The 25,617-nt window shown below is 37.6% G+C and overlaps 1 protein-coding gene across 2 annotated transcripts; it reads right to left on the bottom strand.

Moving 5' to 3' along the window:
- Nucleotides 1-466: 466 nt before the first annotated feature.
- Nucleotides 467-25,527, bottom strand: DCAF13 (DDB1 and CUL4 associated factor 13). 2 transcript variants are annotated; one of them, XM_072774134.1, is made up of 11 exons: nt 25,228-25,527; nt 21,657-21,856; nt 20,967-21,074; nt 18,462-18,551; nt 16,828-16,983; nt 12,614-12,691; nt 10,478-10,560; nt 8,622-8,786; nt 2,763-2,898; nt 1,442-1,605; nt 467-646 (listed from the first exon to the last, which is right to left on the bottom strand). In XM_072774134.1, exons 1-11 carry the CDS (start codon nt 25,295-25,297, stop codon nt 559-561), a joined length of 1,338 nt encoding a protein of 445 aa, XP_072630235.1. In that variant the 5' UTR covers nt 25,298-25,527; the 3' UTR covers nt 467-558. The 2 variants fall into 2 exon arrangements, with proteins under 2 accessions (XP_072630235.1, XP_072630236.1); XM_072774135.1 differs by lacking the exon at nt 25,228-25,527 and adding an exon at nt 22,882-22,957.
- Between the last annotated feature and the right edge of the window lie 90 nt (nt 25,528-25,617).

Raw genomic sequence — 25,617 nt, 5'->3', positions numbered from 1 at the left:
AATGTAGTATTAAAGGTAACAAACGAGAGGTTTGGTCTTAAACATAAATTCAAATGTATAGTATATCTACAATAACAGGTCAAAGAGGAAGTATATCTGCAATTTCTAACAGTAATAAACAGTTAGTTTGCAAATACTGTATTCTTGAGTGAAATAATTTTTTTTTTTTTTTATTTATTTATGATAGTCACACAGAGAGAGAGAGAGAGAGAGAGAGGCAGAGACATAGGCAGAAGGAGAAGCAGGCTCCATGCACCGGGAGCCCGACGTGGGATTCGATCCCGGGTCTCCAGGATCGCGCCCTGGGCCAAAGGCAGGCGCCAAACCGCTGCGCCACCCAGGGATCCCCTTGAGTGAAATAAGAAAGCAGATCAGGGTTAAAATGTTGGACAGTCTTAACAACCAGGCCACCTTTCAGGACCATTTCTCACGGTACATAGTGCTCTACCTGTAACTAAACCGTGTGTTATTATTCTAGAACCAGTACTTTATTTGCAGAGTCTGCATATCAATAGGTAACAAATGATTAGACATCAGGATTGGTAGGGATACCAAGTATTATTTCACAACTGCCACTATGTGTTTCTTCTTCTCTGGGACAATCGACACAGATCCGGGCTTGCTGTGTTTGAGACGATTCACCTCCCTAGAAATAAACAAAATATACAAAATATGAGCAAGTTTATGAGAAATCACCTTAACTAAAGAAAACTTTCTCAGAAAAATCAAAGTCTTTTCTTTCACTACAAGATACCTTATTGAAAAAAAAAGTTTCACAAGGAGATTGGGCAAAAAGTAGCTAGAAATTAACTTTTGTTATTTAATTGCTCCTTCTCTCATCAACCTAACAGTGTCCTTTTCCAAAGAGGAGAACACTCTACCGGGAAAATGGTGGTGAGAGCTCTGCTTTAATGCCTTTTTCTTTTTTCTTTTTTTTTTTTAAGAGACAGATAGAGAGAGGCAGAGACACAGGCAGAGGGAGAAGCAGGCTCCACGCAGGGAGCCCGACGTGGTACTGGATCAGGCCCTGGGCCGAAGGTGGCGCTAAACTGTTGAGCCACCGGGGCTGCCCGGGAGCTCTGCTTTAGATCTGAACTTCTATGATGAAGCATATTAGAAACATTTTTATTCAAGAAATGGATGTTATGAGTTCTTTGCATTCTTTAACTTGGAAAATATACCTCTTAATTCGAGCTTAATTACAAATCATCTTTTAAAACATTATTTTCAACAGTTTTTAAATTTTGATATCAAAAAAACAGGCAATGGAAATTCTCAGATAGTCACTGCTTCCCTTTTAGGGAAGTATTCAAAAACATCTCTACTGTATAATGGCGCATAAACTATTCCCTTAAAAGGCAGGTTTTTGTTTATTTCCGGTGAGCTGAGAGAGGAAGTTAGAAAAAGGTACTGAGAGAGAATCAAATGTCCCAAATCATACTTTCGTCGGCGAGCTTCCTTCATGATGCGCTGTTCCTGGATCTGGCTGTAGATGGATTTTGGTAGGTGCCGGTGACGAGCAATGCGTTTTATGTGAGGATGATGTTGAAATTTCTCCTTCAACTTCTGGTTATAATCTTTGGCTGCTTTTTCTCGTGATGTAAGCTGGAAAAATGCATTTTTTTAAATTTCAATGAATGGTTTGTTGTTTTTCTTCATGTAACAAAGCTAGGAAGTACCCTTTTCCCCCAAAACTAAACCTCTAGGACATTAACCAAAATTGCCAATTCTGTGAGTCCTATCTCTGCAAACACTGAACTTCCTTTTAGACTGTATGCCTCCAATGTAGACAGATGCCACCAAGTTAAAATATCAGTGCTGAGGGAGTAGGGCTATGTGTACCACTGAATCGGACCTTCTTCTGGGCATAAATAACATAGAAAAAAACTAAATTAATCCCTCAACATTTTTCTGTAAAAATCACTACTGAACCAGAAAACAAAAAGCTTCAATTCTGTAATGACAAGGTTTTGCTTAACAAGTTTAAGTGAAGGATGACATGATTTAGAGGAACTTACAATGATGACTTGAAACCTAGGCATAACATAATAATACTTACCAATCATTAAAACCAAAATAAAATTATCTTTAATTACTGTTTATCATGTTCTGATTTTTCCTACTGGGGCTAAGTAGAAAATAACTCACACTTAACCTTTCCTTTTTAAACTCAGTATTTGTTGCTGATATAAACACTCATGTTTGATATGAAACACATCACATTTGATGATTTAGGAAAACATCAAAAACGAAACAAAAACCAACCATAACCCCCAACCCTGAGGTATCCAGCCAATGGTAACATTTATTATATCTTCACTGAATCTTCTTTATAGTCTGAAGCTCTCTGTATTATTTTTGAAGTTGGTGTTTCGCTGTTTTTGATATTAAAAGACCTCACAGGCACTTGTAGCCTTTGATGTGCCTAATTACTATTCCTTTAATAGAAGAAACAGGTATTCTCAGTTCTAGCCTTCCAGTCTCTACACCTTCTCTTCTTAATTCAAGGAAAACACAAAGAATCAAGAAGTTTTGAATATTATCAAACATTTGAATTAACAAAGGCCTCTGAAGGTGTCTGTGACATGAAAAAAAGTAAATCTTAATACAACCCTGTGTTTTGTTGCTAATTTACTTCTTTATCACAGCTATGCGTTTGATCAAAATACTTAAAATACTTCAAATAAATTCTTTACAATACAATGATACCTACTAAATTAGAAACTAGTTTAATGACAATGAAGGAAAATGGGTTCTCTTACCACACCCAATTTTTCAGAAGCATTAGCTTTCCATAGACGAATGTTCATTTCATCAGATCCACACATAATATATTTGCTGTCAGAAGTCCATTTCACACAGATAACATGTTGCATTCTCTTTGTGTGATAGACCTCCCTACAGAAGAGGAATTAAGTTAAAATTAGGATTTTGATGCAGATTTTATTTTTATTTATTAATTTTTAAAAAAGATTTCATTTATTTATTCATGAGAGACACACACAGAGAGAGAGAGAAGCAGAGGGAGAAGCAGACTCCATGCAAGGAGCCTGATGCAGGACTCGATCCTGGGACTCCAGGATCACGCCCTGGGCCAGAGGCAGGCGCTAAACCGCTGAGCCACCCAGGGATCCCCTTGATGCAGATTTTAACCATTGCCTATCAAGTATCAGGATAGCATTTCTGAGTCTGAAGAGAGTAGAAAGGGGAAATTCAAATTAATTTAACATATTTTACTGAACCAAACTAACAAGGTTCCATGCTAAGTCCTGGGGAGTTAAAAAAACATTCCTGTTCTCAGAGAAATTACAATCCAGTAAGAAAAATAAATACAAACAAAGTAAAACTAGATGCCCAGGAAAGTTCACAAAATTACTGAAGGCATATAGAACATGTTGAAGCTAGAGTAATTTTTTTTAACAATAAGAGATAAGACTATTCCTCCCTCCAAATCAATTCAGGTCAACAATCACATTTTTCTTTTCATTTTACTGGAAAATAAAATAAAGGTAATGGCATTCAAAGAGCACAATTTGATATGTTGATCCTAAAGTCTGATTTTTGTTTTGGTCAAACTGTTTAAAAAGCTTACTGAATTAAAGTGAGAGTTGATGATTTACATGTGTGAACTGAAAGGGAGGGCTATAGAAGTGTCTGATGAGTTAAGAATCATTTAATAAATGGAGATGTAAAATATCATACCTATTTGCAAAGGCTGTGAAACATGCTAAGTGAATTCACAGAAGACACTATATTGGGAAGTGTTAAGAAAAGCATTAAAAAACAAGTAAAAGACAAGGTCAGGAAAAATAAGGACTTTTGGAGAAATGAATTTTCCACATCTGGGTTAGAGAATTCAAAATGCAGACTAGAGAGAAAGGAAACAAGCTCAGCACACTCTGCACATGAAAAGAAAATCCATATATAATGATCAGACCAAAGAGAACTCAGATTTTTTAAAAAATATGAGAGATACACTCACAAAACTAGCCTTTTACACTCTGATATGTTTTAAGCTCTTGAATGAACATGTAGAGAAACCCTAAAATAATTTATTTCTAAAAGGGGAAGGATGGGATTAGAAAGAACACTCTATTAAAATAAAAACTTGGGGACGCCTGGGTGGTTCAGTGGTTGAGCGTCTGCCTTCGGCTCAGGTTGTGATCCCAGGGTCCTGGGATCGAATCCCACATAAGGCTCCCCATAGGGAGCCTGTTTCTCCCTCTGCCTGTGTCTCTGCCTCTCTCTCTCTCTGTGACTATCATAAATAAAATTTCAAAAAAAAAATTAAAAAAAAAAATTGATCCTCCTTAATGGTAAACTATGCAGGGTTCTTAACTTCTAGAGGTTTGTGCATGCTAAAGGTTTACAAAGCTCACTAAAAGTTATACTATTAGAAGATAAATACAGGGCAGCCCTGGTGGCTCAGCGGTTTAGCACCTGCCTTCAGCCCAGGCTGTGATCCTGGAGACCCAGGATCAAGTCCCATGTCAGGCTCCCTGCATGGAGCCTGCTTCTCCCTCTGCCTGTGTCTCTGCCTCTCTCTCTCTCTCTCTGTGTGTCTATTATGAATGAATAAATAAAATCTTTAAAAAAAAAAGATAAATACATTTTAAAAACTTAAACTCTTTACTGTACAAATTATTCCATGTGAATGCAAGTAATTTACCTGTTTGCTTATTAGTAAATATTGAATGAAATCCCAGCAGAAGTCTAATTTCAAATACTAACTTACCTGTAATTTTTAATTATCTATTAAAAATTTACTTTAAAACTAAATTTTACTATTTTAAAATCTTTCAAAGAATATTTAAAAAAATAAAGATTATTCAAAGCACTGGCTGTGCTATTTGATCTTTGCAATGAACTAGAGCAGACCACAGAACAAACTAGAACTACCTTTTAAGTAGATGAAGGCAAAGATGAAAGGAAGTACCACTTATATCTAAACCTAACAAGTGGCAATATATCACTACTGTGATTACAAAATCTCTAAATGACATCAGGAGACCACTCCCTGGAAATGGGGCATAAGAACTCCTTACTTCTTTTTTTTTTTTTTTAAGGAAGCCAAGTTTTTATTTTTTTTTTATTTTTTTTATTTTTTTAATTTTTATTTATTTATGATAGTTACAGAGAGAAAGAGAGGCAGAGACACAGGCAGAGGGAGAAGCAGGCTCCATGCACCGGGAGCCCGATGTGGGATTCGATCCCGGGTCTCCAGGATCGCGCCCTGGGCCAAAGGCAGGCGCCAAACCACTGCGCCACCCAGGGATCTCGAACTCCTTACTTCATACAACTTTGGAATTACTTGAGCTTTTGAAAATAGACCTATACTTGGATACCCACAATAGCTTTGTAATAATTCAGCTTGAACTCAGCTGCAGGGCCCTTGAGATCATAGGTGCCCAAACTCTCTTAATTCTCTTAACTCTTTCTTTGTTCTTTTCCCATTCTTTGTGTCTGCTTATGCATCATGTTAGAAAAGTATTTGGAAATTCTGATGCAAAGAAAATAATGGAGGGCCACATTCCCCTGATTCTTAGTATCTTCCAGGGATGCTAGAAGAAATGTAAACTATCAGCCCTGCTGTGAGCCTGACTGAATAATCCCAACAAACCATGACAGTTTGGAGAATATCAAGTAAGTTGTAAAAGAGGCCAACAAGCCATATGTGAACCAATACCAGGAGTTCTACATGGAGGATGGAGTGAAGATCAAAGTCCTCAGAATACTCCAGTCAGTATGCTGTTGATTCAAGCACTTTTTAACTCAGAAATACAACAATGATGACAATGATATGCTGATAAAAAATGATACAAGAAGGGTTAGGATTCAGTAGGACTCCCTCAAATTACAGAGCAGAAAGATGCAACTACCACAAGTAAAAACACAAAAGAGTTAAACAAGCAGGTTGGCTATGACAGAAAAGGTATGGATGAGTTGCTTGACTCTCAGAGGCACTGTTTGAAAGATCTTTTGTTCCTGAAACAGGGCTGGGATGAGGGTGAAGAAACTGAGGTGAAAACACAGGGCTGGCACCTGCACGACCCTGACAACAATGAGTAACTCCTTGAATTCTGCACCCAAGGTACCTCACTTAGATGCACCCTAGTTCTGACCCTGTTAGAACAGAACAATGGTGAGTGAGAAGAAGGACACGATATGCCTTTGAAAAATGAACATCACTCTTTCAAAAGACACAAAAAACTTCACCATTGTAGAAGCTAGGCTAGTTATCAATAAAAGTAGTGACCAAAATTCTCATCATTGCACTAAAATGGTGAGATTTCTCTAGCCTGTTGTAGTTATAATACCAAAGTGAATGTTCTCTAGACTTTTTTTTTTTTTTAAGTAAAGGAAGGATCCCAGAACAACTTTGCTACCACCAGTCTTTATGAATCTGGGTACACACTGCTTTACCAGCTCTGCATTGCTGTCCTCTAGCACAGATCATCACTTTCCACACTCATTACATATATTGTGTTCTTTCCTCTCCCAGATTCCATTCACTTTCTTTCCTTTCCCTTCCTACCTCCAATCATTCTGTTATCTTTCAAGAAGTCCATCTTCTTCCCACTGAGCTTTAATTCCAATAAGCAAGAGTAGGACACTCAATCAAGTATATGCATTTATGTATATGCATGCATATATTGTGTATATATATTAATATGGTACTTTAGATTGAATATTTAGATTATTCTTTAAAAATTTTAATGTCAAAAAAATAAAATTTCAATGTCAATACTATCATTGTATTAAAATAGAGGTAATCATATCTTCAAGTGTGAGCAACACCACTATTATACTTTAATTATCATTTAAGTAATCTCTATATCCAACATGGACCTGAACAACTCATGACCCTGATATCAAGGGTTACATACTCTACCGAGTGAGTCAGCTGGGTACCCTAATTACCATTATTTTTTATGGGGAAATTTTTTCCAACTTACTTGGTTTTGCTTTGAATATGCTTCCAGGAACACATATAAAGCATTACTAATGAACAAAAAGAATGTGCATCGAAGTGCTCTGTAAACCATACTCCACTATATAAGCAGCTATTATGTTACACAGGAGTTAGGTTTTATTTTATTTTTTTTTATTTTTTTTTATTTATTTATGATAGTCACAGAGAGAGAGAGAGAGGCAGAGACACAGGCAGAGGGAGAAGCAGGCTCCATGCACCGGGAGCCTGATGTGGGATTCGATCCTAGGTCTCCAGGATCACGCCCTGGGCCAAAGGCAGGCGCCAAACCGCTGTGCCACCCAGGGATCCCAGGAGTTAGGTTTTAAAGTCAATGCATAAAGCAAAAAACCAAGCACAGTCAAAGCTACCCTTAAAACCTTAAAATAACCTTCTATAAACTAACTCAATGCAGCAATATATAATACAGTATAGATATATAAATATATACTACATTCAATAACATGCAGTATGTCATAAGGGGCCAAGCTGTATAAAATAACACGCAACCAAAAAAAAAAATATAACACGCAACCTAACATTTTAATTACACTCGATGTGTTTATAGAACAAGAGACAAGTGGAGTATAGGACAGCTGAGTATATCTCCCACCTAGGTCATTCCAGGGCATATACCTAACAAAGTGGAATGAAGGAAGAATGGTCTTGACAATTTAAACTTTTTTTTCTTTTTTTTTTTTGCTTTAGTGTGTATAAGCTGAATTTGAATAAGAAAAAAACAAAGGTATTTTTTTAAAAGATTTTTTTTAAATTTATTTATTCATAGAGACAGAGAGAGAGAGAGAGAGTCAGAGACACAGGCAGAGGGAGAAGCAGGCGCCATGCAGAGAGCCTGATGTGGGACTCGATCCCGGGTCTCTAGGATCACACCCTAGGCTGCAGGCAGAGCTAAACCACTGCGCCACCGGGGCTGCCCAACAAAGGTATTGTTATTAATTGCTCTTAAACTATGAGGGAAAACTTCTCTAAGCTCTTAACAAATTTTTTAAAAATTTAAAGTTTATTATATTTTAAAGCAATTAAAATACTATATATTATCATGATGAAAATATGTCCTTATACATTTGCTCAAACCCACAGGATGTTCACATAGAGTGAATTATGGATTTAAGGTGATTAAGATGTGTCAATGTGGCTGCCTTCAGCTCAGGTCATGATCCCAGGGTCCCGGGATCAGGCCTCACAGGGAACCTGCTTCTCCCTCTCCCTCTGTTGTACACCCCCTGCTTGTGCTCTCTCGTGCTCTAATAAATAAATAAAATCCTACCAGAAAAAAAAAAATCTCTGTACCTATCTCTCAATTTCATTGTAAACCTATAAGTGCTCAAAAAAATTTCTTAAAAAAAGTGTACTATAAAACACTTAAAAACAATTCTGAAACAAAGGCTTTTGCCTTAAGGCAAACACTAAGATTTCATATCAAGAAATGATATAAAGTTAATATCCTATTCAGTGAAAGAAACTGTTTTGCCCATGGATGACACAGTGGAAGTTGGTATCTTAAGTAACAATACCTGGATGTGAGTTGCACCACATATACATAACCAAATTACCTTTCAAAAAAAGGTCAATGACACTCAAGACAAGAAAACAACAAACAAGAACAAATGGTTTATTGGTTGTCACATACCTGCTTCTACTTTTGTCCACAGGAAAGATACGAATAGATTTATCAAAACTAGCTGACACAAACTCTTTCCCAGTGGGAGAATAATCCACATCAAGCACCGCAGATACATGATCCATATGTACCATTACGGGAGTATCCAGTGCACGCATATCAAAAGTATATAAGCTGTAAAAGAATTTTTAATTATTCCATACAAATTTCTATAAAGAAGCATGTGTAGTACTAAGAGACACAGGGAAAAAAAAAAAAATAAGAGACACTGGGAAAATGTAAATCTTTAAATAAATAATGCATAACTAAATATATAGCTTTTTCACATAGCAGCTAAGGGACAGGGAAAAATATTATCAGTTTTTGTTATTCCTTAAGATTATACTTATATATTCTCATCCTCATAAACATAAATCTCATTGTAGAAAATGTGAAACTTTCAAAGAAGTACAGAGCACAAAACTTATCTTTAATTCCACCATCCAGAGAACATCAGTTAGTGCAGTATAATTACTTATCTTTTCACTATGTTAATACATACATACTTCTAACGAAATTGGTAATACTGTATTAAAGCTTTGTATTCTGACATTTTAGGTTGTATAAATGAGTTGAAATAGCTTATAAATTATTTTAAAATTTATTTAAATACATTTATTTATAATTAACAAAAAATTTCCAACTTTCAATATTAAATAATTCTTAAATTCCAGTATTTGAATTTTGAAATTCAATCTTTTTTTTTTTTTTTAAAGATTTAATTTATCTATTCGTGAGAGACAGAGAGAGAGAGAGACATAGACAGAGGAAGAAACAGGCTCCTCACGGGGAGCCCAATGCAGACTTGATCCTGGAACCCCAGGCTCATGCCCTGAGCCAAAGACAGACGCTCAACTGCTGAGCCACCCAGGCGTCCCTGAAATTCAATCTTTAACTGAACAGGACAGACTCAATAAAATTTGAACAAATTCCTATAGTTAAATTACTAAGTCCAAAAGCATGAGCACTTTTAAGGATTTTTTTAAAGATTTTATTTATTTATTCATGAGAGACACAGAGAGAGGCAGAGACAGAGGAAGAAACAGGCTCCTCACAGGGAGCCCAATGCGGGACTTGATCCTGGAACCTCAGGATCACACCCTGAGCCAAAGACAGATGCTTAACTGCTGAGCCACCAAGGCGTCCCAGTACTTTTAAAAAGGTTTTTAAATTGACAGGTCATTTCCAACAAAGTTCCACTCCTGTCAGTGATATATAAGAGTGACTATGGCTTTTTATACTAAGGGGTGACCGGGTGGCTCAGTTGGTTAAGTGTATGCCTTCAGCTCCAGTCATGGTCCCAGGATCCTAGGATCGAGCCCTGCACTGGGCTCCTTGCTCAGTGGGAAACCTGCTTCTCTCTCTGCCTGCTGCTCCTCCACCGCTTGTGCTGTCAAATGAATAAAATCTTTAAAAAAAAGAAAAAGACAAAGGGTGTACTAAAATCAGAAAACTATGTTATACCACATACAAATGATATTGTATATATATTCTACATACAGTGCATATATATGTTATATTTTATATATATATGCACATATATAAAAACAATTATACAAATACAATAAAACTACTTATAAAAATAGGCAGCAAACAGGATTTGGTCCATGTGTTGTAGTTTACTGTCCCTGGTCTATATCACTTTGAGAATATTTTTCTAAGAAGCTCTTCTCCAATTTGGGAAATATATTTATTTTAGCAAAAAAAGTGACAATTTTCCACCTTCTATTTGAAGGACTACTACTGAGGAAAATATATTAGTAAGATTTATACAACTGAGACACTTCACATAGAAATAAATATGTTTTAAAAAGAAGAAAACTTACTTGTAATCTTCATTTGCTGCAGTAAAAATGAAAGCTTCCATAGGGTTCCAACATATTGTATTTGTTCTCATATCTAAGATGACCTGAGAAAGGAAGAATACACTAACCCATTACCATGAAATCAATTCCCTCTCAAATGGATAAGTCTCCCACTTCATTTCCTTTCCTTTTTTTTATTTTTTAATTTTTATTTATTTATGATAGTCACACAGGGAGAGAGAGAGAGAGGCAGAGACACAGGCAGAGGGAGAAGCAAGCTCCATGCACCGGGAGCCTGACGTGGGATTCGATCCCAGGTCTCCAGGATCGCGCCCTGGGCCAAAGGCAGGCGCCAAACCGCTGGGCCACCCAGGGATCCCTCCTTTCCTTTTTTAACACTGATTTAAGCAAATATTTAGTAAACACTTATTGTGTGCATGGTACTCAGCTAGGTGCAACAAGAAAAGAAATCAATCAGTAATTGTTTCCAGAGTACACAGGCTAAGTAAGTAGTAAATACTGAAAATATAAAAATGCTTAATAAATGGTTCCTCAACCTGAATAACTTATAGTTTAGTTAGAAAAAATGAAATCTATGTAGGAAAAGGAAAAATATAAAGAAACCGTAAATGATGAAGTATCAAATAGGGGGCAAAACTAATAGTGATCTTAGGGTTAGAGGGGAGAAGAAAGGTTTTAAAAAGACAAGAATAATCTGAGCTGACCTGTGAGGGGCCAGTATGTTACAGTGTTTTTCAGCAAGAATGCTACTGGCATTGTAAGCAGGATAATCTTCTGCTGTGTGTAACTGCCCACTGTAGATGGTTAGCCTTTCAGGCACATGTCCACTAAAGGAGAATCTCTAAAATCCCCTCCCCTATATTTCTAAAACTACACTTCCCATTGAGAACTAGTAAGTATAGGAGAGAAAAGATAGAAGGAACAATGATAGTCTCATATATAGAATAAAGAAAAAACAGAAAATAGCATCTCTGCCTCCATTAGGATGACCTGCCTGTGACAAACCCTATTTAAATGCTGTCTTACTGACTGAAACAAATAAATCAACGGAATGCAAATTGGGACCAGATTTGGCGGGCCTTCAAAGCCAGGCCATGGTTCTTTTCTTCAACTAAAAATAATGGAACATCATTAAAAACAGAAGATGGAAGGGCATAGGGGGAGGAAACTACTAATTAAACTAGATTCCATCTTAGCATTCTGCTAAATGGTAAAATATAAAATACCATGTTTTATTCTTACCAGTGTGCTAGAAAGTAATTATTAATATTTTACAGCAGAAACACAGATTAAGTTACCTGCTTAAGACCTAACACCCAAGTTCATACAAGATCTGCCCACTAGACCATATGAATGAGTGAAGTGATTAAAGTCTACTTTGGAAAGATTATCATTTTTATGTAGTTCAAACTTCAATGAATATACTTTACTTCTAATATTTATGAATTTATTACATGTAGTAAAAATGGTTTAGGAACAACCAAAACATTAAAACACATGTGGGCTATCACAATGGACTCATAGCGCATGAATGGTGTCCAGGGCCTTCTGCACTCGGAGTTCAAGCACTTGAAATCAACTTTATACCCTTCCACTTATCATGGCACTCCTCTTTACTGACAACATGTGTGTCCATCTTGAGAGTCAGCTTAAGGTTGTGTCAGCTTCAGTCTAAGTCCTGGAATGACTGCCTGAAAACTGCTGGGAAATCTGTCCCCTTGAACAAGGTAGTGCTTATCTAAACAAAATGTCAGCTAGTATCCATCAGTGTGTAATTAAACAAATAAAGCTGGTTATGTGAATTCATTATAAAACATTATGGAACAGAATACTGTATGTGTCATGATAACCATGGGGTGTGAAGTAATGGGATGCGATACTTAAGAACTCTGAACTCAGTAAGTACCAATTTAATGCCTAAAATTTACTAGCATTATGGAAGATACAAAGTTAACTAGGATACAGTACCTAGTAAAAATTTAAGGGTCTCGAAAAAGCAAAAGGGAGCTGAAGAATGCCATTATAATTACTTTGGCTTCTAAAAACAAACCTATGAAAACAATTTTTAATTCTGAAAAAAAACATTTGCTCCATATTTTGTCACTCATTGTACAAAGAAAACAAACTGAAACTCACCTTTTTCAGGGGAGTAGCTTGCCTCATATCATATAGTACTATATTTCTGTCAGAAGCACAACTTCCCAAGAGAAATGTCTAAAAATAACAATCACCAGTTAAAAGCCAGGCTTGGCAACAAACCATGTCCATTCAAAGAACGAATGATTCAATTATCCTTAATGTTTATGTTTAAGATACAAAGTTATAATATTAAAGTCCTTTTTTTTAAAAAAAAAAGATTTATTTTTTATTTTTATTTTTTTATTCATGAGAGACATAGAGAAAGAAGCAGAGACATAGGCAGAGGGAGAAGCAGGCTCCCTGTGGAAGCGTGATGTAGAACTCTATCCCAGGACCCCAGGATCATGACTTGAGCCACAGGTAGATGCTTAATCACTGAGCCACCCGAGCGTCCCTTAAAGTCTGTTTTTAAGAGAACAATGAATCAGTCATAATCTCAGCAACCCCAGTCAACTATTTGCATTGCTAAATGCCCACAAGTGTATTTTATTTTTATTTTTAAACTTTTTTTTGTTTTAAAGATTTTATTTATTTATTCATGAAGGACACAGAGAGAGAAAGGCACAGAGACAGGCTGAGAGAGAAGCAGGCTCCATGCAGGGAGCCTGATGCAGGACTCGATCCCGGGACCCCAGAATTACGCCCTAGGCCAAAGGCAGGCGCTAAACCCTGGCTGCCCCCCACAAGTGTATTTTACATGACAATGATGGAAGTGTTCAGATAATTGTGTTCTTATTTTTTTTTTTTTATGATAGTCACACAGAGAGAGAGAGAGAGAGAGAGAGAGGCAGAGACACAGGCAGAGGGAGAAACAGGCTCCATGCACCGGGAGCCCGATGTGGGATTTGATCCCGGGTCTCCAGGATCACGCCCTGGGCCAAAGGCAGGCGCCAAACCGCTGCGCCACCCAGGGATCCCGATAATTGTGTTCTTAAACCTATTCCCTATTTTTCAGTATTACCAATAACACTTCAATAAACATTTTCATAAATTCAACTCTTTTTCTTTTTAATATTTTATTTATTTATTCATGAGAGACACAGAGAGAGAGAGGCAGAGACACAGGCAGAGGGAGAAGCAGGCTCCATGCATGGAGCCCGACATGGGACTTGATCCTGGGTCTCCAGGATCACACCCTGGGCTGAAGGCAGCGCTAAAACGCTGAGCCACCCGGGCTGCCCAACTCTCTTTTTCTATGGATAAAATTTCAGTAGTGGATTACTGAGTCAAAAGTATGAACAATTTTATGGCTTTTGATATTTAGGAGTAATGGTTTTCCAAAGAGCTGAATCGATATACACTAGTGGAAATATGTCAATTTTACTGCAACTGGGAAGCATTAAGTTGTGGCATAAAGAGTTCTTATCGATATAGCAATATTTCCTACACATATAAACTATTGCTTTGTAGTAAACATTTCCTCATGTTCATTAACTCTGTATAAACTAAGCCTATTCTTTGCCCACCTTTTTAATTGCTGCATGTATAAACTAATCTTCAAAGTTACCATGAGATCATCATGTTAGATGGTATAACATCCTGGAACGTAAGCTTTACGCTCTCAGAGACCCAAGTTGATAAAAGGGGTAAAAGGTTAAGTCAAAGTAGCAGGGTATAAAATTGTTTGTATGGAACATGGGGTGCAGTAGTTTGATGGGAGTTGGCCCTGTGCTGCTAAGGCAAATGGCCAGAGAACATCCTTTCTGCCCCCAACATAAGTATTTAATTTACTTATAAGTCAGTTATAGTGTCCAAGAGGTTGATATTACTAACCCTTGGCTTCACATGAGAACAAGCCCTCTACCTACCAGCAGAGCCTGAGTTCCACCATGCCTCCTCACTCATGGTTCCTGACACACACAACTCCTGGCTTCGGCCTATCTCCTGCAAGTGCAGGAAGAAGAGTTCTCTACTACAGAGCTGTATGGCCAGCTAACTCCTACAGTCAGTGTGTACGCAGTTCAAATAAAACATCATAAAGCTAATGCTACATTCATGAGCTCTTCTCAGTCCTTTCCAAAACCTTGTTTAAATCACTTCCTCTGAGACTGTCCCCTAGTTAGTGACTCCTCTCAATATTTCTTGGTTTTTCATTATGCCACCGCAAGGTCTGACTAGATTCCATTTCTAAAAATAGACTTTAATCTGAGCAAAGCAAAAAATTCTACCTAGACTGAAAAGCCAATTTTTACACTACAAAATGTGGCGATGCTCAGCATAAAACTTTTGGCTTTATCAAAATTCTATGCTTCAATATTTTATCAGAAAATTAATTATTAATGATTAGAGGAGACAAATATACTCCATTTATTCACAGCAGCATGCCCTTCCCATTAAGTTTAATATAGGATAAGGGACACACACACCACTTGCTTTCACCACTCAGTTCATAAGGGTAATTAAAAAAAAAAAAACCCACACAGATGAATAAATATAATTGTTATACAGGCAGGTTTGAAAAACATGGTCACTAGGTCATCACTAATAACTAATTATGATTTTGGAGTTAACCATCAACTCTTCTCACAGAGGTGTTCACCAAAATAGAGAAGCAAGACACTGTTTATCCCTCAGAAAAGTAGATATCAATATCTCTCTGTTCTGTTTAATTTTTTAATAGTAATAACATCCTACTAAATTTGGATAGCATCTTTAAAAAATATTCACATAATTTATCATGTTTTACCTCATGACAAACCTACAAAAGTACACAGGAAGAGAAAATTACTCTCATTTTAAAAATAAAGATGCAAACACAGAGAACTGTGACTTGTATAAGGTCAATGCCAAGGTATACTGGCAGAAAGTACAGTTCCAGTTTAGCTCCACACCAAGTAGGACACAAAATGTTCCTACAAATTGCCTGTGTTTGTAGCCTGCTTCTGCCTACGGTCACCTTGGCCTGGCTCTGCAAAGCTGGCTTGCCCCCTCATGCCATATCTCACTTCTACAACCAAAAGGCGATGGAGGAGGGAGTGAGGAAGATACAGTACAGAGAGATACTCTAGATCAGGGGTCAGCAAACATTTTCTGTGAAGGACCAAAGAGTAAATATTTTAGACTTTGTGAGCCATTCTGCTATCATAGTACAAAGACAGCTACAAACAATATATCAACAAAAGGGCACGGCTGTGATCTCGTAAAAATTTATACGAACAGGCAATGGGCTCACAAACCACAATTTGCCACCTCCTGCTCTAAACTTGTAACCCCTCCCACAAGTGTGCAGGTGGTTATATGCTGGGGGTAGGAAGAGTGTCCTTGGACCATGTGACTTCTCAGTAGCACTACAACTACAAGGCCAAAGTCACATCAAACTATTACACCCCATGTTCCAATACTGCATGCAAACAATTTTATACCCTGCTACTTTGACTTATCCTTTTTGTCCCTTTTACCAGCTTAGGTCTCTGAGAGTATAAAACTTACATTCCAGGATATTCTCTTATACTATCTAACATGATAATCTATTGATAACTTTGAGGATTATACATGCAGCAATTTCCTTTTCTTCCTTCTGGAAAAAGCATCTCTACTGAGTCTTTTGGACAGTGAATTCACCTATTGTTATGTATTCAGAAATAGCTCAGGGAAAGGTCTTAAGTTCAAGGGCTAGCTTAGCCTTTAGGGCAGCCTCCTTTCCTAAATTCAGAATAAAGAGTTTAACCTCCAACTCTTCCCTTAGACCTGGAAGGTCTTAGAAATCACCATATCAGACTTCTGAGCAAAGAAAAATATAATTATCGTTATGCAGTATAGTAGCAAACATACATATTATAAATCATTATGCCTTTATCACTTACAAATAATTAGAGAAAACAATGCTCAATGCCTCTTCTGACCTTGAAGAGTTAAGAAATGAGTATTTTCCAAAAAATACCATGATGTACTCTATGGAACATGAGCATTGAAGGGATGAGTAAAACTGAAGTTTCACAGTACACTATTTGCTTGAATTCTACTCCTATGAGCACATGCACACACCTTCCTCTAATGGTGCATAACACTAGTATCTGGAACTAAACATGGGCAAATACAATGAGATCTGACCAAAGGTGTAACAACTCAGATATAATCTGGAAAACTAACCAGATGCCAAAAGCTCATTAACATTTAAATGAAATTCTTTATCATACGCTTAAAAGTTTCCTAAGCAGAGCTGAAATTATTAAATAAACAGTAAACAGAAGTATTTCAAAAAGCAGCATTACCTCAATTGGATTAAATTTAACACTACTTATACTGTCGAATCCCCAGGTCATTGAACATATAGGACTTGTTCTTTGCTCATCCCAAATGTCTACTTGCTGTCCACATGTGGCAAAAACAGCTTCTTTCCAGTGATGATCAATTCCTGTATACACTGTCTTTAAGAGCAAAAATGTTGTTATAAATGAGTCTATCATTAATATTTCAAATTTACATATGTTAAATATATTTATCCACACTCATTTTTTATTTATTCTTTTTAAAAAAAATATTTTAATTATTTATGCATGGGAGACACAGAGAGAGAGAGAGAGGCAGAGACACAGGCAGAGGGAGAAGCAGGCTCCATGCAGGGAGCCCAACGTGGGACTCGATCCCAGGTCTCCAGGATGAGGCTCTGGGCTAAAGGTGGCGCTAAACCGCTGAGCCACCCGGGGATCCCTCATTGGCTGTATTTAATTAAGTTTGAATACATCACTGAAGTAATTCCTAAATCATCACTGGGTATTGAAGGATCTTGCAACCAATTAATGAAATGCAAAGGTAAGGTCTAAAACACTTAGTTCCATATTTAACATATAAGGTACTGATTCCCAGGACAGAAACACAGAAACCAAAAACTGCATTAAAATTAAGAGGGAGAAATAAACCTGGCAATGGTGGATGCTAATACTGTTAAAATCAATAAAATCTGATACATTTGGTATTATCCACTTAAAAGATGTGATTGATCTATTCAAGGCCAGATTAAAATCTGTCTTTAACCATGTGGTAAAAAAATGTTTGCAAAGCAAATTAAAGGGAAATATTTAGCCAATAATTTCGGCTTTTAAGAGCATCTGCAGGCTTCCAATTATTTTCTATTCATGAAGGCAAGTCTGACAAATTTTTCCACAGCAAGAATTAATTCCTATTACCGCAGATACAGGGGTAAGATGAAATATTGCAGTAACATTTGGAGTTCCTAGAGAAAAGACATTGTTTTTAAAGATTTTATAAAACGTGGGTAGGATGTATGATCTTAAGCTATAACTAAACCATATCATCTGATTTGCAGAATAATGTTCTAAGAAATGTAAATGAGATTTATACAAAAAACATCATAATACCTCTTTATTCCTCAGGGGTCCTTTCAAGTAAGAAATTCTGAGTTTTGTGTAAGATCTATGATAATATATATATATTTGTAAAGATTTTACTTATTTATTTATTCATGTGAAACAGAGAGGGAGAGAGCAAGGCAGAGACAGAGGGTGAAATAGGCTCCCAGGACCCTGGGATCACGACCTGATCAGAAGGCGGATGCTTAACTGACTGAGCCATACAGGCTCTCCATCTATGATAATATAAATCAGAGAGAAGTTGAAGCATTATTTTTCTTATAGATTTCCTCCCATGGACTTGCCACAGGAAATGTTTCATTGCATCCTCCAGCTAAACACAGAAACTGAACCCAATACAATGAACACCATAGACCCCTTCAAATTCTTTAACTGCAAAAGACCTTAAATGCATTAAATATTGCTTAAAATAGGTCAATTACTGCAGCCTGAGGTCTCACTTCTTCTTCTTCTTCTTCTTTTTAAATTAAATTCTGGAAGAATTTTAACAAAGTATAGGTCAATTTATTTTGTACCTTTCCTAGTATTGTATGCAATGGTTCCTCCTCTTCTCCATAGCCTGGTCCATCCATTTTCCACTGCTTCACAGTTTTGTCATCACCAACCTCAAAACATTTATTATTAAAATGATAATGAACTGTTATAAACTATAAATCTGCTAACATATACATCAAACTATAAACTTCTCTAGTTTAAAAAATACACATCCCATATCCTCCTAGTACTGTGTTTATTGATGCATTTATGTCCCACCATGTTATAGTAAATATTTGTGACAAATACACCAAGTACATAAAATTTAAAGTAAGACAGTGTGAGTAGAGAAAAAGAAGAGTAGAAACAAAGTTAGGTTATAAATATGGCAAAAAATTGCATACTCTAGTAAGGATGGCATTTCAAATTAGGGAGAAAAATGGATAATAATAAAATGGTATTATGATACCAAGTTAGTCATTTAAAAAGTTTGAGCCAATTTGATACCTGACATAAATATAAAATTCTGTATAATTTTAAATGTAAAAAATTAAAGGGAAGTCATTTTTATAATCTTGGCATGGGTAAAGTCCTTCTTCACATTGATGTAAGACTCCAAAAACTATTAAATCAGTGGTTTTCAAATTGTGAAATGCAGACCTCTGAAGGATCCTGAGAATTTTTCAGGGATCCATGAAGTCAAAACTATTTTCATAATGTTGTAAAGACATCATTTGCCTTTTCACTTTGTTGACAGTTGCACAGATGGTGATAAGGCCATGGTGGGGAGGACTGTTGGGACTTGAGCCCAAATCAAGGCAAGGTAACAAACAGTGGTAATTTAGACTTAGGCACGTGGTAGATCCATTCAAGATATCGCTGAAATAAGGTGCAAAACAGAATGCACAATATAACTTAATTTGGGGCCAAAAACATGAAATAATCATAATCGGGGTGTGAACAATTGTGTATCTACACCAAACCACTAGTTTTAACTGAAAGTAGAAATACAGGATACATTAACTTTCTAGTTTTTTTACATTTATGTTATATATGATCTACATCCATTTTCTAAATAAAAATATTAACAAAGCTATATATTTATCTACGAGAGGAGTATAAATTCAGCTTTCCTTATAGCAAATTCAAAAATGAAACCCTTCTTGCAAAACAAGTCATAGTGCCCATGATATTAGAACAGGTAAGTAATTAGGAGAAAGGTTTTGGTATCAAGGTCAGACAGGAATTTTTTTTGTTGAGAATATTAACAGAATCCTTAAAAACATCCTTCTAATAGGAAAAAGGTATTTAACAGGGCTATATTTTATTAACAACCTGAATCTGAACTACTGGCAACATACCAAAAACTCAATTTTGGAAATCTATCACTGAGAGTTAGTAAGATGTAATTAGGTACCAAGATCTTTGCTAGCCTTGACCCAATGGAATTTTAGTATTTATAGAAGACAGGATAAATTGTCATTGAGAATGCCCACCCCAAAGACTGCTTTTTCTATCAAGTTTCTTATAGTGTCTGCAAACTCAAGACTGAATTCCCTTATAATTGACTAAGCTCTCCTACACAGTCTATTGAGTCAAGGCAGATCACCAGTCCAGAGAAAAGTTTAATATTTTGTAGAAATGAGAGACCAAGCAATATGTGCCTGGCCAGAATTGCTTATCTTAAAGCTGAGTAAGCTGAATAAAGATATGCTGGTGCCACAAACTGGGATATAGTAGATATTATGAAATTTAGGTAATAAAGATTTATCTTTTGCAACATTCTATATTGAACGTTTTTTGAAACTGAAATTCTGCCAACAAGTATTTTCATGTGTCTTATCCGAAGAAAAGTGAATACGAAATATTTTTCAGTCTTTATTCATTTTAAGCATTAAAAAAAAAAAAAAAAAAAAAACAGCCAGTAATCCTCTGGCTGGGATAGTAAACTAATTAATATATCCAAAAGAATAACCAGTTGAAAGTGTAGTTATCATCAGTCTGCTCCAAATTCCTCTCCAATTCCTTCTTCAACCTACTGGATACAGGATCATGAAGCCTGTATAAACCCCATTAGTGAAAAACACCTGAAATCTCTGCAAAGTAGCCTATTTTGGATTTTGACAGCAGAAGGAAATAAGGAGTTATTTTTTAATGGGCACAGAGTTTCAGTTTGGAAAGATGAAAAAGTGGTGATAGTCACAAAATAATGTGAAAGTACTTAATGCCATTGAAACATACACTTAAAAATCTTCCAGAGTAAACCAAACTACCTTTCTAGCCTTGCTTTGCATTAATCCACTTCTCAATGTCTTATAAAATATTAGTTTGATAACATGTTAAGCAATTATTTCTTTAAAAAAAATCAAGAACTATGAAGAAGACTGGAGTATATAAAGAAAACTAGGACTTTTCAAGGCTTTAAGAAGGTATTCAGGGTTGTGAAACTCTAAAAGGCTCTTGGAACAAATAAATGAATTCAGAAAACATTAGTTCAGCCTCATATAGGCTGGAAGGAGTTAATGACTTAATTGCATTATACTTACAGTAAAAAAAGAAGTCCCACAAAATCGAGTACATATTCCTCGTACAAAACCTTCATGTGCTTGTATTGTGCGGATACATTTTCGTTTAGTCAAATTCCAAATTCTAACCTATGATAAAGCATGTCAGGAAATTTTAGTAAAATATAAACATAAAATGTTCAGGCACAGGAGTACTACATTCCAAGAAAAATAAATTCACACTGAAAAAGCTATGAGTCACCCTACCAGACTGCTAAAAACAAAATCCTCTAGTTTAAAATACTGCAGTGCATATGGATAAGTATATCAACAAGCAGAAAATACAATCTGTTAAGTACTCTGTTGATTCTAGTTTAAAGTGTTTTAAAGCTTTCTTTTCTTGCCAGAGTGGAAATAAGTGTTGAATCATTAATAACATCCTTTGTGTGTGGGGGGGGGAGGGGGAATAAAAAAAACCCAACCTCACAAATACCTTTACTACTGTAAACAACATGCTTGAGCCTTCAGCTGCTACGTTTCTAATTTCTGAGGCTCAGATGAGAAACTACTGTAGTTTGTAATTCAAACAGAATTCATTCTTGAGAATTAATAGAAAACAGGACTTAGAAAAATGAAATCAAACAAATTAAAATCCACATAACACAAAACTAAAGAATACTTGTAACACAACTTTTTTTATTCTAAAATAGCAATGTTTAGAATGACACTTGCCTCTCCATCACATGCCCCAGAAAGGACAGTAGCCAGGCTCTTTGGATGCTTTGCCAAGCAATTGACTCCATCTCGGTGACCATCCAGGGAAGCAAGAAATGGTTTTGCAAATACCCGTTCCAGTTTGGTAGCATTTAAAGCTCTTACATACTCTCGTGGGACCTCAAAAGGATGTAAGGTAGGATCGTAGTTTCTTGGAACTGAAATAAAAATGACTTCTCTTAATGAAATAATTCATTTTTAGTATTTCTTGTTTTTCCCCAGCTTAATTATTCAATTGGTTATTTAATAGGCCTTTGTTATATGCCTAGCACTGAAAAATACAAAAGTATTGTTTACTCAGAAACCTGTCCAGGGACGCCTGGGTGGCTCAGCAGTTGAGCATCTGCCTTCGGCTCAGGGCATGATCCTGGGATCCGGGATCAAGTCTCACATCAGGCTCCTTGCCTGCTTCTCCCTCTGTCTCTGCCTCTCTCTCTCTCTCTCTCTCTCATGAAAAAAAATAAAATAAAATCTTAAAAAAAAAAAAAAAAAAGAAAAGAAAGAAACCGTTCCAAAACTTCCAGAAAAATCATGGAATGCATACATCTTGCAAAATCAGATCCTATACATAACCTTCGGCTTCTCCCTTTACATGTCTTACTACGTTCTTTAACTGGGTTGAAAAGCTTTCATAGGCAGGGCTTCCACTATATTCCTCACTTTACTCCTTAGGCCTAGCACAGTGCCTGATACAAAACAAATATGTATAACAAATGTTTGCCCAGCTGAACTCTAAGCTCTTTCTGGGGCAGGGAACACTCTCAATCTCCAGTGCTAATCACTGTACTGACAGGCATACAGTGTTGTGATTATGATTATAGTTACTATTTATTGAGCATTTCACACATTTGTTTGCTTATTTAAAAAACAGCTTACCATGTGCCAGACACTGTTCCAAATACTGAATATTAACTCATTTAATCTCCACAGCACCCTATGGGGTAAATTCTATTACTATTTCTCATTTTATAGATAGGGAAAATGAGGCACAGGAAGGTAACTTGCCTATAAAGTTATGAAGTCACAATTCAAACCAAAGCAGTCTGACTTCAGAATCCATGTTCTTCGCTATTATGCTATGCTGCCAAACATATTGGCTCAGTTAATAGTTGTGCTTAGAAATAATTCTAAGTCCACAGGTCTAAAAAACACTTAATACTTAAAAGCAAATGCATTTTTTTACCCACATCTTCACTTGCTGTCTTTTTTCTGTGACTCCCTGTTAATGGTACTATATCCAACATTCAATCAAAATTTATAAGGAAATAACACCTGAACAAGGATCAAAGAATCAAAAAAGGTAATAAATGCGGTGCCTGGATGGCTCAGTTGGTTAAACAGCTGACTCTTGATTTTGCCTCAGGTCTTGATCTTGGGGTCCTGGCACTGAATCCCACAATGTGCTCTGGGCTCAGAGGGGAGTCTGCTTGAGATTCTCTCTCTCTCTCAAATAAATAAATCTTAAAAAAAAAAAGATAACAAATGTCTACCTTGATTTATGTTTTACGGAGCTACCATACTTGTTTTTGATTTTGCTATTAAAACTTCCATCAGGGGCGCCTGGGTGACTTAGTCAGCTAAACATCTGCCTTTAGTGCAGGTCATGATCTAAGGGTCCTGGGATTGAGCCCTGTGGTGGGCTCCCTGCTCCACTGAGAGTCTGCTTCTCCCTCTCCCTCCGCCCCTCCCCCACTCATGTGCCACCCTGCACATACGGGCATTCTCTCTCTCAAAATCCTTTTAAAAAGACCATCAGAAATTGTTATTCTTATTTTTAAAGATTTTATTTATTAATTCATGAGAGACACAGAGAGAGAGAGGCACAGACACAGGCAGAGGGAGAAGCAGGCTCCATGCAGGGAGCCCAATGTGGGACTCCATCCCGGGACCTCAGGATCACGCCCTGAGCCGAAGGCAGATGCTCAACAGCTGAGCCACCCAGGCCTTCCAGAAAGTATAAAGAAATAGGAGGATATAGAAAATAAGATACTCCTTAACATCAGATGGCTAATAATTTCCTAACATGGAAGAGTGTACATCAGCCAGTCACTCATTCACTCCTTTGTTCAGATGTTTATAAAGCAACCACTTTATGTGCCAGGTGGGGTCTAGATACAGTGGATATAGAAATATGATTCTTCCCTTCTATGCAAGCTTAGTCTGATGGAAAAGACTGATAACCAAAATAATCATCATGAGACAACATGCTACTCTTGACGTTAGTACAAAAATGTGATCAGGGGATCCCTGGGTGGCTCACGGTTTAGCGCCTGCCTTCGGCCCAGGGTGTGATCCTGGAGACCCGGGACTGAGTCCCGCGTCGGGCTCCCTGCATGGAGCCTGCTTCTCCCTCTGCCTGTGTCTCTGCCTCTCTGTGTCTCTCATGAATAAGTAAATAAAATCTTTAAAAAAAAATGTGATCAAAGCACAGAAGAAGAGTGCTTTAAATGGGCTGGGGGATAACTACAGGGGATAAGTATGGAAAGATTATTGTTCAGAGGAAGGAGCTAAATTGAATAAGGGTGTGTGCCACAGAACATCTGAAACAGAGATGTCTAAAATGCACTCAGATCTCCAAGGGGAAAGGTAAGCTACTTGCAAGGAGTAGTGACTAGTGAAACTAGAGAGGAAGATGGGACCAGAGGTTCAAGGAGTAGGATGATGTCAAGTCCAAATGAGATAACCTAATTTGCATTTTAGAAACATTGCTATCTTGTTACTTAACCTGTAAACATCTTCAGAGACCACATATTTACCTCTCAGCGTTACTCACACAAACATGGATAACCTCCACTGCTCAAGCACAATACAGAAATATCCACGGAGCCTCGTCTTCTATCCCCCTTACTCAAACTCCGAAGACATGGCCTTTATTTTATGCTTTATCTTTATTCCCGCTTTAAGGCCTCTGTTATTCTCTTCAGACATGATTAGTCCCTTGTCATTTTGACATTATGAGCTATAAACGGTCATAGCAGTCAGGATGTTAATGGGGGAACAGACCAGTAAATAAGACCAATAAATAAGAGTTATTAATTTCATTTTAGCCATTTCCCCATCAGACTTCCTTCCCCACGAGACTTTAGAAAACTGATGACCTTAAGTTTCAACTTTTTCTCTTCCCACAGTTTGAAGTACGTAATTTTGAGAAGTCAAGTGGCCAAACGTTAGCGAGGTTTAAAGATGCCTAAATGTCAAATCCCTGAATTCACGCGCTTGGCTTCCAAGTTCCGCTTCTCAACAGCTGGAATCTAAGCAAAGGCGGAGAGCAGTGGCTGAAAGGGGGGAGGCAGAAGTATTCCAAATATAACCCGCTTTCCCACTTACCGCTAGGAAACAGCTCTTCAAAAAGGGCCTTGAAGAGAAGTCATCTGCTACCAGTCCCGCAACGTCCTTACCTGCACAAAGTCTGCCTTGGTTAAAGGAACAGGGAAAGAACGAGACCGGGGCACCAGCGTTCCCTCAGCCTTGCTCCGTGGAAGCCGGGGCCAGACCCCGGGCTGGCGGACTCCCTAATAACTTGTCTCACCTCGTTGTAAGTCCAGCTTGGTTTCGCGGACATAGTTGTCCGGGTTCCGGCTCAGCATCTTCACCTTCATTTTGGCTGCTGGGCGTCCCCGACTCCCCAAACTTTACCTCCGCGATCGGGCGCCCCCGCCACCGCAGGCACACGCCGCTTCCGCCTCTTCTGGACGACTTCCTGTCATGTGACTTCCGCGGTGTGGAAGTCGCCGCCTCTGCGGGACCGCGCCGCGCTCCGTAGTTCTGCCGACGAAGGTTGGCCCGAGGCGGTTCTCCAGCGGAGCGCTCGGGTCCGCCGCCCTCGGCCCGAAACGGCGGCAGCTGGGGGCGGGGCGGGGCGGGCGGGGCGGGGCCTCGGCGGAGGCCGGCGCCCCGCCTCTCTCGCGCTCTCCTCCGG

Source organism: Canis lupus, chromosome 14 (assembly GCF_048164855.1).
Source record: "Canis lupus baileyi chromosome 14, mCanLup2.hap1, whole genome shotgun sequence".
NCBI lineage: Eukaryota > Metazoa > Chordata > Mammalia > Carnivora > Canidae > Canis > Canis lupus.
Note: the sequence above shows the minus strand (reverse complement) of the source record. Positions and strands in the feature narration are given on the sequence as shown.

Excerpts from the sequence above, each read along its gene's own strand:
- DCAF13 (XM_072774134.1), bottom strand. The coding sequence starts at position 25,297 with ATGAAGGTGAAGATGCTGAGCCGGAACCCGGACAACTATGTCCGCGAA. Across the intron at positions 16,984-18,461 it reads TGCATACAATACTAGGAAAG|ACAGTGTATACAGGAATTGA; the intron begins GTACAAAATAAA and ends TTGCTCTTAAAG. Across the intron at positions 2,899-8,621 it reads GTGGACAAAAGTAGAAGCAG|GGAGGTCTATCACACAAAGA; the intron begins GTATGTGACAAC and ends CCTCTTCTGTAG.